This window comes from Sorex fumeus, unplaced genomic scaffold (assembly GCF_029834395.1).
Source record: "Sorex fumeus unplaced genomic scaffold, SorFum_2.1 ptg000098l, whole genome shotgun sequence".
Lineage (NCBI taxonomy): Eukaryota > Metazoa > Chordata > Mammalia > Eulipotyphla > Soricidae > Sorex > Sorex fumeus.
Genome location: NW_026606155.1, coordinates 85,015,057 through 85,028,707, shown reverse-complemented (window position 1 = coordinate 85,028,707; position 13,651 = coordinate 85,015,057). Strand labels below are relative to the sequence as shown.

The 13,651-nt window shown below is 40.8% G+C and overlaps 1 protein-coding gene and 1 non-coding gene across 2 annotated transcripts in view; one reads left to right on the top strand and one right to left on the bottom strand.

The window, feature by feature from the left end:
- KNL1 (kinetochore scaffold 1) overlaps positions 1–13,651 on the bottom strand; it is a 54,713-nt gene that overhangs the window by 12,640 nt on the left and 28,422 nt on the right. Inside the window, exons 10-15 of the mRNA XM_056133966.1 lie at positions 12,106–12,229; positions 11,643–11,710; positions 9,582–9,680; positions 5,202–5,317; positions 2,552–2,642; positions 1,510–1,626 (exon numbers count right to left, since the gene is read on the bottom strand). Coding sequence (XP_055989941.1) covers positions 1,510–1,626; positions 2,552–2,642; positions 5,202–5,317; positions 9,582–9,680; positions 11,643–11,710; positions 12,106–12,229 — 615 coding nt within the window. The remainder of the gene's footprint in view (positions 1–1,509; positions 1,627–2,551; positions 2,643–5,201; positions 5,318–9,581; positions 9,681–11,642; positions 11,711–12,105; positions 12,230–13,651) is intronic.
- LOC130042133 (U6 spliceosomal RNA) lies at positions 7,586–7,692 on the top strand. The gene has a single exon (XR_008795108.1). It is a non-coding gene; the product is annotated as a U6 spliceosomal RNA (small nuclear RNA).

Genomic DNA, 13,651 nt, shown 5'->3' with positions numbered 1-13,651 from the left:
GATAATATTTCATGTAAATTTTCAGGGCCAGAGCAATAGTACAGCAGGTACAGTGCTTGCCATGCATGAAACTGACCTGGATTCGATTTCTGGCATCCATATGGTCCCCTGAGCTCCCCCAGGAATATTCCTGAGTGCAGAGATAGGAGCATTGCCTATCTCTGAGCATTGCCAGGTGTGGGGTACCACCCCTACCCATAAAGAACACAAATAACATTTCCAAGATTAATTTGCCAATGGATAGTTTTTCTATCCATTTTCTTCTTTATTTTTGTTTAGAGGCTACACCTGGCAGTGCTCAGAGTCTACTCCTGGCTCTATGCTAAGGAATCACTCCTGGTGGGGCATAAAGGACCATATGGGGTGCTGGTGATTAAATCCAGGTCAGTTGTATTCAAGGAAAGCACCTGAAATGCGGTACTATTGCTTCAGCTCTTTGTGAAGTCTTTTTTAAAAGAAAAAAATTTTTTGAGGGGCCTGAGAGATAAAACAGCACATAAGGAGTACAGAGCTAAAAGTAAACCCTAAGAACTGTTGGGTTAAGCCAACCTACCCGCTCCCATTTTTAAAAAAAGGAAGTTTTTTTTTTTTTTTTTTTTTTGCTTTTTGGGTCACACCCGCCAATGCACAGGGGTTACTCCTGGCTCTGCACTCTGGAGTTACTCCTGGCGGTGCTCAGGGGACCATATGGGATGCTGGGAATCGAACCCGGGTTGGCCACGTGCAAGGCAAAAGCCCTACCCGCTGTGCTAGCGCTCCAGCCCCAAAAAAGGAAGTATTTTTGGGAAGACCATATAGCTCAGTGGTAGAGCACTTGCATGAGACCCTGGGTTTGAGCCAAGACACTGCAAATAAAAAAAGAAAGAGAAAATCTACTGTTATTTGGGGTCACACAAATAGTGCTTGGGGACTACTCCTAATACTGTTTTTCTGGAAGTGCTCAGGGGACCATGTAGTGCCTAAGGATTGAATTACATGCCTGCTTGCATGTAAGGCATATACTTAGTCATTCTTCCCAGCTCACGAAAGGCTACTTTAGGGGGCTGGAGTAATAGCACAGTGGGTAAGGCGTTTGCCTTGCACGCGGCCAACCCGGGTTCGATTCCCAGCATCCCATATGGTCCCCTGAGCACCACCAGGAGTAATACCTGAGTGCATGAGCCAGGAGTAACCCCTGTGTGTCACCGGGTGTGACCCAAAAAAGAAAAAAAAAGGCTACTGTAAACAGAGGCACACTCATACATAGGTGGATATGCAATAGGAGGAAGACAATACTATGTATAATCCTAGGAATGGAAGATTATAATTCTGTATTGTTTTATTTCAATGTATAATGGAGATGAGACACAGGTCTATATTAGCAAATCTATTCTAGTATTACTAAGATGACGTTTTTGCTAATGATTTGACCTTTCTTGAACATTATTATGTTTTCACCTGTCTCACAGCTCCTAACGTGTATCCTTTATATTTCGAGTTTTCTTTCTATTCTATTGTGTATTAAATTACCTTAGCCGACTGCACCAACTTGCTGTAAAGAGTCACTTTGCCTTGATGAGTAAAGACTTTAGTCATCTTTGTAAAACGCGATTTTATTTTGTTCAAGTAATTTCCAAAGGCCTTCAACTGTGAAAAAAGAATAAAAGGCTATATAAACTGAGCAAATTACTTAAAAAAAGGCAACATTCAAAGCTTTTTTTCCTTTTTTTTTGCAGGGGGAGGCAGCAGCTGGAGGTGCTCAGGGATTAGTCCTGGCTCTGCACTCAGGAATCACTCCTAATGGTGTTCAGGGGACCATATGGGATGCCAGGGATTGAATCTGGGTTGGCCGCATGCAAGGCAAGTGCCCTACCTAGTGTTCTATCTCTCAGGCTCAGTAGACTTAATACATTTTCAGTAGGCGGGAAGAGGGTGCCAAACTCAGTGCTTTGAGTGATTGAATCCAGGGCAAACACTTCAGTCCTTTGAGCAGTCTCTCCAGCCACCTATACCCAACTTTTGAGGCAAGGCATTTCTCATTTGCAAATTTAATTTTTTTAATTTAATAGTTTATATAAAAGATGTAAAAAAAATCTTGATTCCTACTTTTAATTAATGCTTTTTAATTCTTACTTTTAATTCATATTACAAATTAGAAAACAATAAACCAAATTAGACAACAACAAATACAAATGAATTTGTATTCATATTATGAATTAGAAAACAAGAGGGCCAGAAAGATAGTACAGTGGGAGGGGTGTTTGTATTGCATGCAGTCTACCTGGGTTCAATCCCAGCATTCCATCTGATCCCCCCGTGCACCACCATGAGCGATTCCTGAGTGCAGAGCCAGGACTAACCCCTGAGCATCACTGGGTGTGACCCAAACCTCCCTCAACCCAAAATAAATAAAAGATTATACACAAATAACTACTTGTGTAATTAAATAAAACTCTGGTAATATTATATTTGGGAAGTTAAAGAACATCACTATCAAATAGCAGTTATTTATATCACACAATTGTTTAAATTATTTACTCTGATTTCCATTCACAAAATAAGGCAACATTACCTCTTCATCAGAGCAGTGTTTCATTTTTTCCCAGAGATTCTTATTTACATCAGCTAACAGTTTGTCTTGGTTCAATGCAGAAAGCTTTAATCTAAAACACAGAAAAGTTACTTAGTAGGGAGTTCAGTGCATCAACTCAGAACTACAAGTATACTTAATTTTTCTTTAATCTTTTCAACAAAGAAGATGGGAATTCACTCAAGCATAATGGTCTGCCTATTCACAATTTTTAATCTGTGGAAGAATGTTATGAATTAATAAAAATGTTCCCTTCTTTAATTTATTATTACAGCCAACCTGGGTTCGATTCCTCCACCCCTCTCGGAGAGCCCGGCAAGCTACCGAGAGTATTCTGCCTGCACGGCAGAGCCTGGCAAGCTATCCGTGACATATTTGTTATGCCAAAAACAGTAACAACAAGTCTCACAATGGAGACGTTACAGGTGCCCGATTGAGCAAATCGATGAACAATGGGAGTACACTGCAGTGCTATTATTACTTTTGCTTTTTTGGGTTACACCTAGCGATGCTCAGTGGATTCCTGGCTCTGCACTCAGTAATTACTCCTGGTGGTACTTGGGGGACCTTATGGGATGCCAGGGATTGAACCCGGGTGGGTCGCATGCAAAGCAAATGCCCTACTGGCTATATTATCGCCTAGGCCCCAATAAAAATTTTCTTACAAAGAGATTCTCAATTTATCAACTTCTTCCAACAACAAAATATGTCACTTAAAAGAGTCCTTAAGGTCTATCAGTGTACAACTGTTGTGAAGTTGAAGCTATTACTTTAGTAAAAGTTCCAAATTCAATGAAAAAAAATCTTGAATAGTATTTATAAAAACAGCAAAGTAATTAATATATTAGTCTATTGTTCACGGTCCTCCCGTTGTTCATCGATTTGCTCGAGCAGGCCCAGTAACATTGTGAGACTTGTTACTGTGTTTGGCATATCGAATACGTCACGGGTCGCTTGCCAGGCTTTGCCGTGGGGGCGAGATATTCTCAGTAACTTGCCAGGCTCTCCGAGAGGGGCGGAGGAATCGAACTCGGGTCGGCCATGTTGGCTGCCTGTAAGGCAAATGCCCTATTCGCTGTGCTATCGCTCCAGCCCAGTCTATTGTTAAGTAGGAAAAATATGTTTCTATCAGAGTTAGAAGATACAAGTTATAAGAAGTTAGAAGTCAAATAAGTTAGAAGATCTAGGTGCAAACCAAACAATAAATCATATCTAAAAAGATTTTGTTTTATGAAAGATCCTATTTCATTCCAAATAAATCGTCTCAAATTATGAGACAGCCACTCTCTCTTTTTTTGTTTTTGTTTTTGAGTCACATCTGATGGTGCTCAGGGCGTACTCCTGCCTGTGCTCATGGATTCCTCTTGGTGGTACTCAGGGAACCACAATGAGTGCTGGGATCAAATTCAGGTCCTGATCACTTCCAGGTGAGGACCAAAAAGCAATGTGTAAGGAAAGTGTTCTGTACTATCTCTCTGGGCCCCAATGCGTTTACATAGTATGAGGAAACTCATCTATCTAAACTCATCTATCTAAACCACAAAACTTACCTCAGTGCGTAGCACATAAAAGATGTTTAACATATACTTACTAAGTTAACAAATCAGAATTAGGCATATCTATATTACTGTATCTATATTACTGTATCTTCAGTTTCTAGGTTCATTCATTCATTTTTGGGGGAGTCTCAGGGTCACACCCACTAGTACTCAGAGGCTACTCCTAGAACATTGCTGAAGGTGGTTCCCAGTGGTAATCTTGAGATCCTGTGGTGATGGGGACCTAATCTAGGTATCCCATATACAAAGTACTTGTGCTATGCTTTGAGCTATGCTTGTACTGTGCTCAGAGATCACTCCTGGTGGGACTCAGGGAACTGTACAGGATGCTGGGGGTTAAACCTGAGTCAGCTGAGTGCAAATAATGCCTTATCTGCTGTACTATCACTCCAGCTCCTTTGAATCTTTTAAATCTTTTAAGTTTTGCAATCAATTTATAAAATCATAATAGTTTGTTGTGGACTTACATTTTTCTAAGAATGGCATGGAAACATTTATTACTCATTTCTACTACTGAATAGTATTATCTCCAATTTATGGATGTAGAAATGAAGGTTGAGTGTCTTAAATAAGATTATATAGCGAGGAACCAGAAAGATAGTACAGCAGGTAAGGCATTTGTCTTGCACACAGTTGACCTGGATTTGAGCCCTGTCACCTATGTGCTACCTCCCAAGTGCAGAACTAGGAATAAGCCCTGATCACTTCCAGGTGAGGACCAAAAAACAAAAACAAAAGATCATACAGTTAATATTATAGCTAAGCAGATATATTGTATCAAGGAGGTTTTTATTTCTTTATTTTTGTGCTGCAGAACCTGTCAGGGACTGGGGGTCTAAATGTGATGCTGAGGATCACATGTGGGTTGAGCATGTGCAAGGCACTACCTACTGTACAATCTCTCTGGCCTGAAGGTTGAATATGATTGCATAGTAGAAAATCTCCACATACCATATTATACTGTCACTAAATGCCATCATTTTTTCCCTCTCAATAGTATTTCAATCAAAACCTTACCACACAGATTATTCACCCATTCAACAACACACATACACAAATACAAATATTCATACTCTTCTATCTTTTGGTGAAGAGCATCACAATCCTCTCTATAAATCTGTATCTTGGGTCGGTAAACATATTGACTTAACATCAGGTCTTCTGGAGTAGCTGGTGAATTTACAGTAAACTGGAAAAAAATCAGAGATCCATATTCAGGAATTGTTCCACCATGTTTATTTAAAAAAGTTCTCCAAAACACATGAATATTCTAACATTTATTTACCTCACTGAAATGTGAATTCAAGTCTCTGCTATCAAAGTTCAGTTCTAATAGACATTTATGGAAACTATAGATGCCCCACCCATAAGGGATTGAAAGTGGTTTGAAAATGGCTGTGCATTATTTTATAAAATCAAAACCTAAAAATTAAAATTTACTAGAAAACTATTCATTAAAAAGAAGAAAAAAGGACATCAGTTTCGGGGGCTGGAGCAATAGCACAGTGGGTAGGGCGTTTGCCTTGCATGCGGCCAATCCAAGTTCGATTCCCAGCATCTCATGTGGTCCCCCGAGCTCGGCCAGGAGTAATTCCTGAGTGCATGAACCAGGAGTAACCCCTGTGCAATGCCAGGTGTGACCCAAAAAGAAAAAAAAAAGACATTCAGTTTTGGACAACCCATAGAAATAGCTTGGGGCTTAAGAGGTGCATGCTTTACACAAGTTCAAATCCTCAGTGTCCCATATGTACCAAGAGAAATCCTGGTGATTTTTGAGTCTGCTGTCTGCCTTTCCTGGTTCCATAGCAATTTCATCCAAATTGCCATCAAGAGGCTGTGACCTCCTGTGAGTACTTGCAATGATAGGTGAGCCCCACTGCCAGGAAATGTGATCTCTGGCAAGCACATGTGTAAGCACAGCCACGACTACCTCAAGCTCCATTTCAGGGACCTAGGAGTTTGACTCCTGTGAGCATGTGTGTAAGCACTAAAATCTGAGGGATGACCCCTGGTGAATGCCAGAGTGTCTATACAACTATACAACCTTCACTATCATAACAACAACATCAACATCATTAACAACAATGACACAAAGGAGTGGGGTAAAGACACCAGGGGGCTCATAGGTATACTGTACTTGGGGAAGCTTGTATTATGAGGTTCCCTAATCACTACCTAAGTATTGGCATCTGGTACCACATGGTTCCCTAAGCATTACCAGGGGCATTAAATTGGGAGTAGTCCCTGAGCATCACAAGGGACTACTGTGACTCAAATTTCCTCCACCCAAAAAGTCAGTCTCCCAGGTTATTCTTTTCTATTCCTATTCTCTAGCACCAATCATTCCTACTATTCTTGACTATTTCAAACTTTTCCAGCACATGTAAAATAAAGCAAACAAATTTTACAGATTTAAACAATGAAAACAAAATCTTACTGGTTCTAATTCTATTGCACTCTCTCTTATTTTTCTTTCTCTCTTTCTCTCTCCCTTCCTTCTTCTCTCCCTCTCTTTCTTGGTGCCAAAGACTGACCTTGCATACACAATGTTTTGGGGCTGTACCCACAGGTCCTCAGGGGCTACTCCCAATTCTGCTCAGGGGTGACTCCCACAGGTCGGGGGGGATCATGTAGTGCCAGCAATCAAACCTGAGCATCCAAGGGCCAGAGAGATAGTACAGTGGGTAGAGCCTTGCATGTAGCTGACCTAGATTTGATCCCCAGAACCACATATGACTTCCTGAGCTCCACCAGGAGTACCCACCCCTGCAAAAAATAAACCAAAAAACCCAAACAACAAAATCAAAACCAGGCCTTATACATGCAAAGCATGCCTTCAGCCCATTGATATATCTTTCTAGTCCCTCGTTGGTCTTTATATTGAAACAGCATTTTTTTTTTGGTTTTGTTTGTTTTGACTTTATTTTTTTATTATTTTGCTTTTTGGGTCAAACCCGGAAATGCAGAGGGGTTACTTCTGGCTCATACGCTCAGGAATCATTAATGGTGGTGCTCGGAGGACCACATGGGATGCTAGGAATTGAACCTGGGTAGGCTGCGTACAAGGCAAATGCTCTACCTGCTGTGCTATTGCTCCAGCCCATTTTGTTTTTTAATTCAAGCATTCCTTATATATTCTGGATACAGTATATATATAATTTATAAATGTTTTCTCCCATTTTTTAAAAGCATCTTCACTTTCATTTTCTTGATTATCATTTGTAGCAAAGTTTCTAGTTTTGATGAATTCTAAAAATTTTGTTGTCTATTTGTTACTTATCCTGTTATTAATTCTGTTGTCTACTTATTTATTGTCTAATAAGTAAACATATACTTCTGACACTTATAACTTATTTTTGTATACAATGTGAATTATATATTATTTCTTTTTGGTTTTGGACCACATGTGGCAGTGTTCAAAAATGGTTCCTGACTCTGTGCTCAAGAGTGACATCTGGTGCTCGCTTTGGCAGCACATATACTAAAATTGGAACGATACAGAGAAGATTAGCATGGCCCCTGCGCAAGAATGACACGCAAATTCATGAAGCGTTCCAAATTTTTAAATAAATAAAACTATGAAAAAAAAAAGTAAGGCGGAGTTCATGCCCAATTCAATCAGCTAATCAGTGGCTGAATAAATAGCAGTACTCCTACATAAAAAAAAAAAAAGTGACATCTGGCAGTGCTTAGGAGATCATATGTGGTGCCAGAGATCAAATCAGGGTCAGAGTATACAAAGCTGATACCTTTCCTCCTGTACTTTTGTTATTTGTTTGGGGGTCACACCTAGCAGTCCTAGAGGGATCACATGGGGTTCCAGGGATTGAAACGGGTTGGCCATGTGCAAGGCAAGAACCTTACCCACTGTAATATAGACATACACATATATTCAATAGTATTTATAGGGGTAGATCTGTCATAAAAAATGTCTAGAGGGGGTGAGAGCAGTAGTGTAGTAGGTAGGGTGCTTGCCTTACATGTAGCTGACCCAGGTTCTATCCATGGCACTCTGTACCATCCCCTGAAACCACAATGAATGATCCCTGAACACAGAACCAGGAGTCAGCCCTGAGAACTGCCAGGTATTATCCCCAAACAAACCAAATCTAATAAAGTCTACACATGTGTGGATCTGATCTTGAAAGAATTCAACTGGTCCTAATGACTTTTTTTTTTTTGAGGCAGTATGCCAAGAACTGAACCCAGGACCTCACACACTGGCAAAGTTCCACTGAGCCTTAGTCTGACAATTTGTGGCTGAGGGGAACATAGCAGTCATATATGCTCAGGGGAACGATATTCTGGTAACATGCCAGAATCTGAACCAGGGTCACTGCTATCCCTGAATGCCAAGCAGGCACCTTAACCTTTGTATTATCTCGCTGGCCTCCAACAATTCTTCAATCCTTCCTTTCCTTTCCTTTGTTGTTGTTAATCATTACAATGACCATGGGTTACACACATGCCTGGCTGTGATGCTCACACATTTTTTCCTGTGGTGGTCAATTGGGGCGGTGGGGGGGGGGGGGGTCACAACATCAGGTTGATACTTGTGCTATGTTGCAGTTCTCATCAAGATTTGCACTTATTTGGTCATAGCACTTGCACACTTGCTAACCAGAATAAGCACTCTGACTGTCTAGCATACAAGTTGGGTAGCTTTAAGGGTAACTGTGATGTCCACATACATACCAGAGGTTGTATTTACTAGACATGGCACTCACATCTTTCCAGTTTTGGTGCTTTTCATAGGTCATGCCCCTTTTTTGTGGTATATAAACACATCTGGCTGTTCTCCAGCATGGCCAGAAATCCCTTGTAGAATTGGGGATGTCAGGTGGCAGAACTGCCAGATTCAAACAGCAGAGCCACCAGAAACATACTTGGCACATATGAAACATCAGGGATTTGAACTTATGATCATACACTTGCAAGGTGCCTGCAAGTAAATATTTTGTGGGGAGGGGAATGCACTAGTCAGTACTCAGGGACCACACCTAGTTCTACGGCAAGAGATCACACCTGGAGGTGTTCTGAAGACACACGCAGTACAGGGATTTGAACCACTCTCACAGCCGCAGCCACATGCAAGACCAAGTTACTTACTATCTCTCTGGACCCTCTACTTGGATTTTTATGGTAGTGGGAAAAGCATATGTAGAGAGGAAAAAAAAGTGCAGGGTGGGGGAAGTGCCAGAGAGATAGTATGAATTTAAGCTTTGCATGTGTCTGTCTCACTTTTGACCCCTGGCTCTGCATATGGTCCCTCAAGTACTACTAGGTCACATCCAGGTGCTCAGGGTCTGTGCTCAGGGATCAATCCTGAACATATTTTGAAGTGCCAGGGATCGAACCACGGGCAAGGCAAGTGCCCTGTCTGCTGTACTACTGATCCAGTCCACAAATATATTTCAGCTGAGATAACTACTTTGCCAAGAAACTGTACTTACTTTGGCTGGGAGCTTGCTCTGTCGAGGTTTCTGTATCAAAATGTGAACTTGGAGAAGTATAAAGAACTCTTTTAATGTTATTCTCCCATCTTTAAGTTTCTGAGAAAAGAAAAGGTTTGCATTAACATTCATTGAGATTATTTTTAATATAATAAACTATTCATATATAAGTAGTTTAAAACACTTTGCATATATTTATGAAAATCTTACTTATAGACTAGGGCTGGAGTGATAGCACAGTGATAGCACAGCGGTAGGTTTGCCTTGTAAGCCTCCGGCTCAGCAGATCCGGGTTTGATTCCTCTGCCCCTCTCAGAGAGCCCGGCAAGCTACCGAGAGTATTTCACCCGCACGGCAAAGCCTGGCAAGCTACCTGTGACGTATTCGATATGCCAAACACAGTAACAACAAGTCTCACAATGGAGATGTTACTGGGCCCGCTCGAGCAAATCGATGAACAATGGGAGGACAGACAGACAGACTTATAGACTATACCATAAGCATATTTAAAAAATAAGACAAAGGCGGTTAAATAGTAAGTCCTACCCCACATATATGCCATATTAGGTTCTTAACAAGAAAACTAGGAGAGCAGTTGGAGCAATAATACAAGGAGAGCAGTTGGAGCAATAATACAAGGGGTAGGGGACTTATGTGGTCAACCAGGTTTGATCCCTGTCACCCAATATGGTTCCCCAATCCCACCAAGAGTGACCCCCGAGCCTGCCAGGAGTAAGTCCTGAGGACCACCAGTTGTGCCCAAAAACAAAATAAGCTAAAAAAAAAAAAAAGAGAAAGAGAAAAAAACTAGTTCTGGGGACAGAGTACATATAGCTTAGATTGTGAGTGCATGTTTCTGCCTGCATTGCACCACATGATCCTCTAACCACTGCCATAGTAATGAATGAGCACAGAGTAGCTACTAAGGAGTAGCTTCCAAGCACACCAAGTGTGGTCAAAAATAAAGGGGGAAAAAAAAAGGGAATCTAGTCTTTATATTCCAGTTAAAGAGTTGAGAACAGAGCCAGGGACCAGAAAGATAATTAGGGATGAAGGCACTTGCCTTGCATACAGTTGACCCCAGTTCAATCCCTAGGACCACATATTGTCCCCCTGAGCACTTCCAGGAGTGACTACTGACGACAGAACCAAGAGTAAGTCCTGAGCATTGCTGTGTGTGGTCCAAAAACAAAACAAAACAAAAGTAAAAGAGTTGAGAGACAGATTGGAATGGTTTGCTGGGCTTGGAGCACAGTCAAGATCAAATAAGGAGTTACTAAGATCCCTAAAGATTCTCATCATCAGTGAGAAAGTTATGGGCAAGTCAAGCTTGGCTCTTTGGACTTACCAATAATACTTTTCATTCACAATAATAAAAGATGATATTTCCAAATTTAAAGACAGGGGAAGGATGCTGGGGAAGTGGTTTGAAAGGCTAGAGTAAATGCTTTGCATTCCAGAGTATGTTTCAATCTCCAGTACCACATGACCCCCAAGCACCACTGGGCATGGAGTCCCACAGATAATTAAATAAATAAGAAAACTTGAGATATAGTGCAAGAGAAGTAATTGCCTTGTATGTGCTCAGTTTGGCAGACCCCGATTCAATCTCTGGTACCACATATGTTTCCTGAGCATTGCCACGGGTCACACCCAAGTACAGAGCCCCTGAGCTCTGATTATGGCCCCCACCCACTCTCCCAATAAAAATAAAGAAATCAATTGCATTAGAAATAAGAAATATAAAGGGCCTAGGGCCAGGGCTGTAGTGATAGTACAGTGAGCAGGATACTTATTTTGCATGCAGCTGACCTGGGTTTGATCTCTGGCATCCCATATGATCCCTCCAAGCCTACCAGGAGTGATCCCTGAGTGTGGATTTACAGACAAGCCCTGAGCACCACCAGGTGTGGCCCAAAAAGGACCTAGGGTCATTGGACTATAAACTTAATCCCTGGTGCTGGTGCAGCAGTATGAACCAAGGTGATACAGCTTGCTTCTCCATCTGGAGATCGCTGGTGAGGGGGAAAGTAAATAGAAATGATAAATACTTTAACATACCTCCTTCAAGCTCTCTTCACAAATAGTGTCTGTGAGAAACTGAGATTCCATTTGACAATTGCGGTGTGCTAAAAAAGTAAATTCAGTCAATGAACAAGTCAAATTAACTTGTAAACTTAACTCTAATTATTCTTCAGTTTTATGTGTGATTCATGTTCCTGAAGATATCCTTTAGGATCTTTGTGGGAAATAGTTATTTTCAGAGTAATATTAGTTTTAAGGCTTCATTTAATGCTTCTCTAATAATTACAAGTCTGTAAAGAAATGACTGTCCTTTGTAGGATATATATATCCATGAATGGAATTTAAGAATTAAAAAAAAAATCTCACTGTTATTTTGCTTTATTACTCCTAAAAAGTTTAGTTGTATAACTCCCCAAAACCTTCAAATAACTCCTAAAATAAAATACATTATTACTCAAGTAAGTAAATGACTTCAATAGTTTAGTCTTCAAGATCTTACTGCTAAAGTCCAGAGAGATTCCATCAGCTTTGATTGAATCCAGAGAACTGCTGCAACTGGATGGGGTCCTGCTCATACTATTAGCAGTCTTATCTATATTCCCTTCAGCATGGTCACCAGTAATCTGAAATTATCAATTAAAAGACATCAGGATAGTTATGACATTATATATGAGTAAGGACTAAATCTAACAGAAATACTACTTTTAACATAAAATTTATCTCTAATTCATAGGAAATGCCCAAGGCGACTAGAATAATATGCAATCTTGGTCTTTGGGGCCATATCTGGCACTGCTCAGGGCTTATTAGCTCTGTCATCAGGGATCAGACCCGGCAGGCTTGAGGGACCATGGGTGATGCCAAGGGGGTCAAACCCAGGTTGTTGCATGCAAGGAAAGTGCCCAATAATACTGCTGTATTGTTGCTCTGGCCCCAGAACCCTGGAATTTAGAGTTAAAACTTCATTTTATATGCAGAAATAATAGCTTTATACTGTGTAAGCAAATTGTTTTTCAGATTTATTTAAATTATAGCCAGATTCTTTAAGCTATTAAATGCTGACCTATCTTATCAAGCTACTTTCTACAAGGGTCTACTGCTCCAGTGAAGAAAGCCAGACCGAATACTGCTGTACATAGTGGTCCTGGCCAGAGTACAGAGAAGAAATATTTTTGGGGGAGGGATGGGAGAGGGAGGAGTCACACCCAGCAGTACTCAGGGGTTAATCCTGTCTCTACACTCAGGAATTATTCCTGGTGGTACTCAGGGAAACATATGGGGTGCCAGGGATTGAACCTGGGTTGGTTTGGTGCAAGGTAAAAGTCCTATGTGCTAATACTATCACTCCAGCCTGCATAAGCTTATTTTTAAACTTTAGTATTTCTTCCACTAGGTAACCAAGAATCTTTTGGTTGAACTCAAGTTTTACTATTTAACTATTTTCATTTATAACAGTACACGTAATTTTCATCTGCCTACCAAGACATATGGTTTTAAAAGCAATGTTTTTTGTTTTGGGCAGGGGGTGGAGGTGGTCTCCCAAGCAGTTTTCAAGGGCTCTGGGACCCTCCCAATGATACTCAACAATTGTGTCAGATGTTTCTAAACTAGAGTCACACATGCAATCCTGGTTTAGGATCAAACATGGGTTCTCACACATGCAAAGCAAGGGCTTTACCATTGAGCAACATTCCTGGCCCTACCAAGAGATTCTTAAATAAAAAGCCATAATGACAAACCATTAGAGAGGACAAATATTTAGTCCATAATTCCAACATTAATTTTTCCAGTTACTTGCCATTTCATTTTTTAGTAATCATTTGTTAATTAAAATGGTTTTGTCTTGCTGCTAATTAATATTCTATATATTTCAGGGGCACTACGCAGGGGGCTTGCTTTGCATGTATTGGTCTATCTGGGCAGATATCTTGTATTGACTCCAGGCAGCTCATATGGTCCCTCAAGCCCCTCCAGGAGTGATACCTGAGCACAGAGCCAAGAGTAAGCCCTAAACACTTCCAGGTGCAGCTCCAAAAACAAAAGAA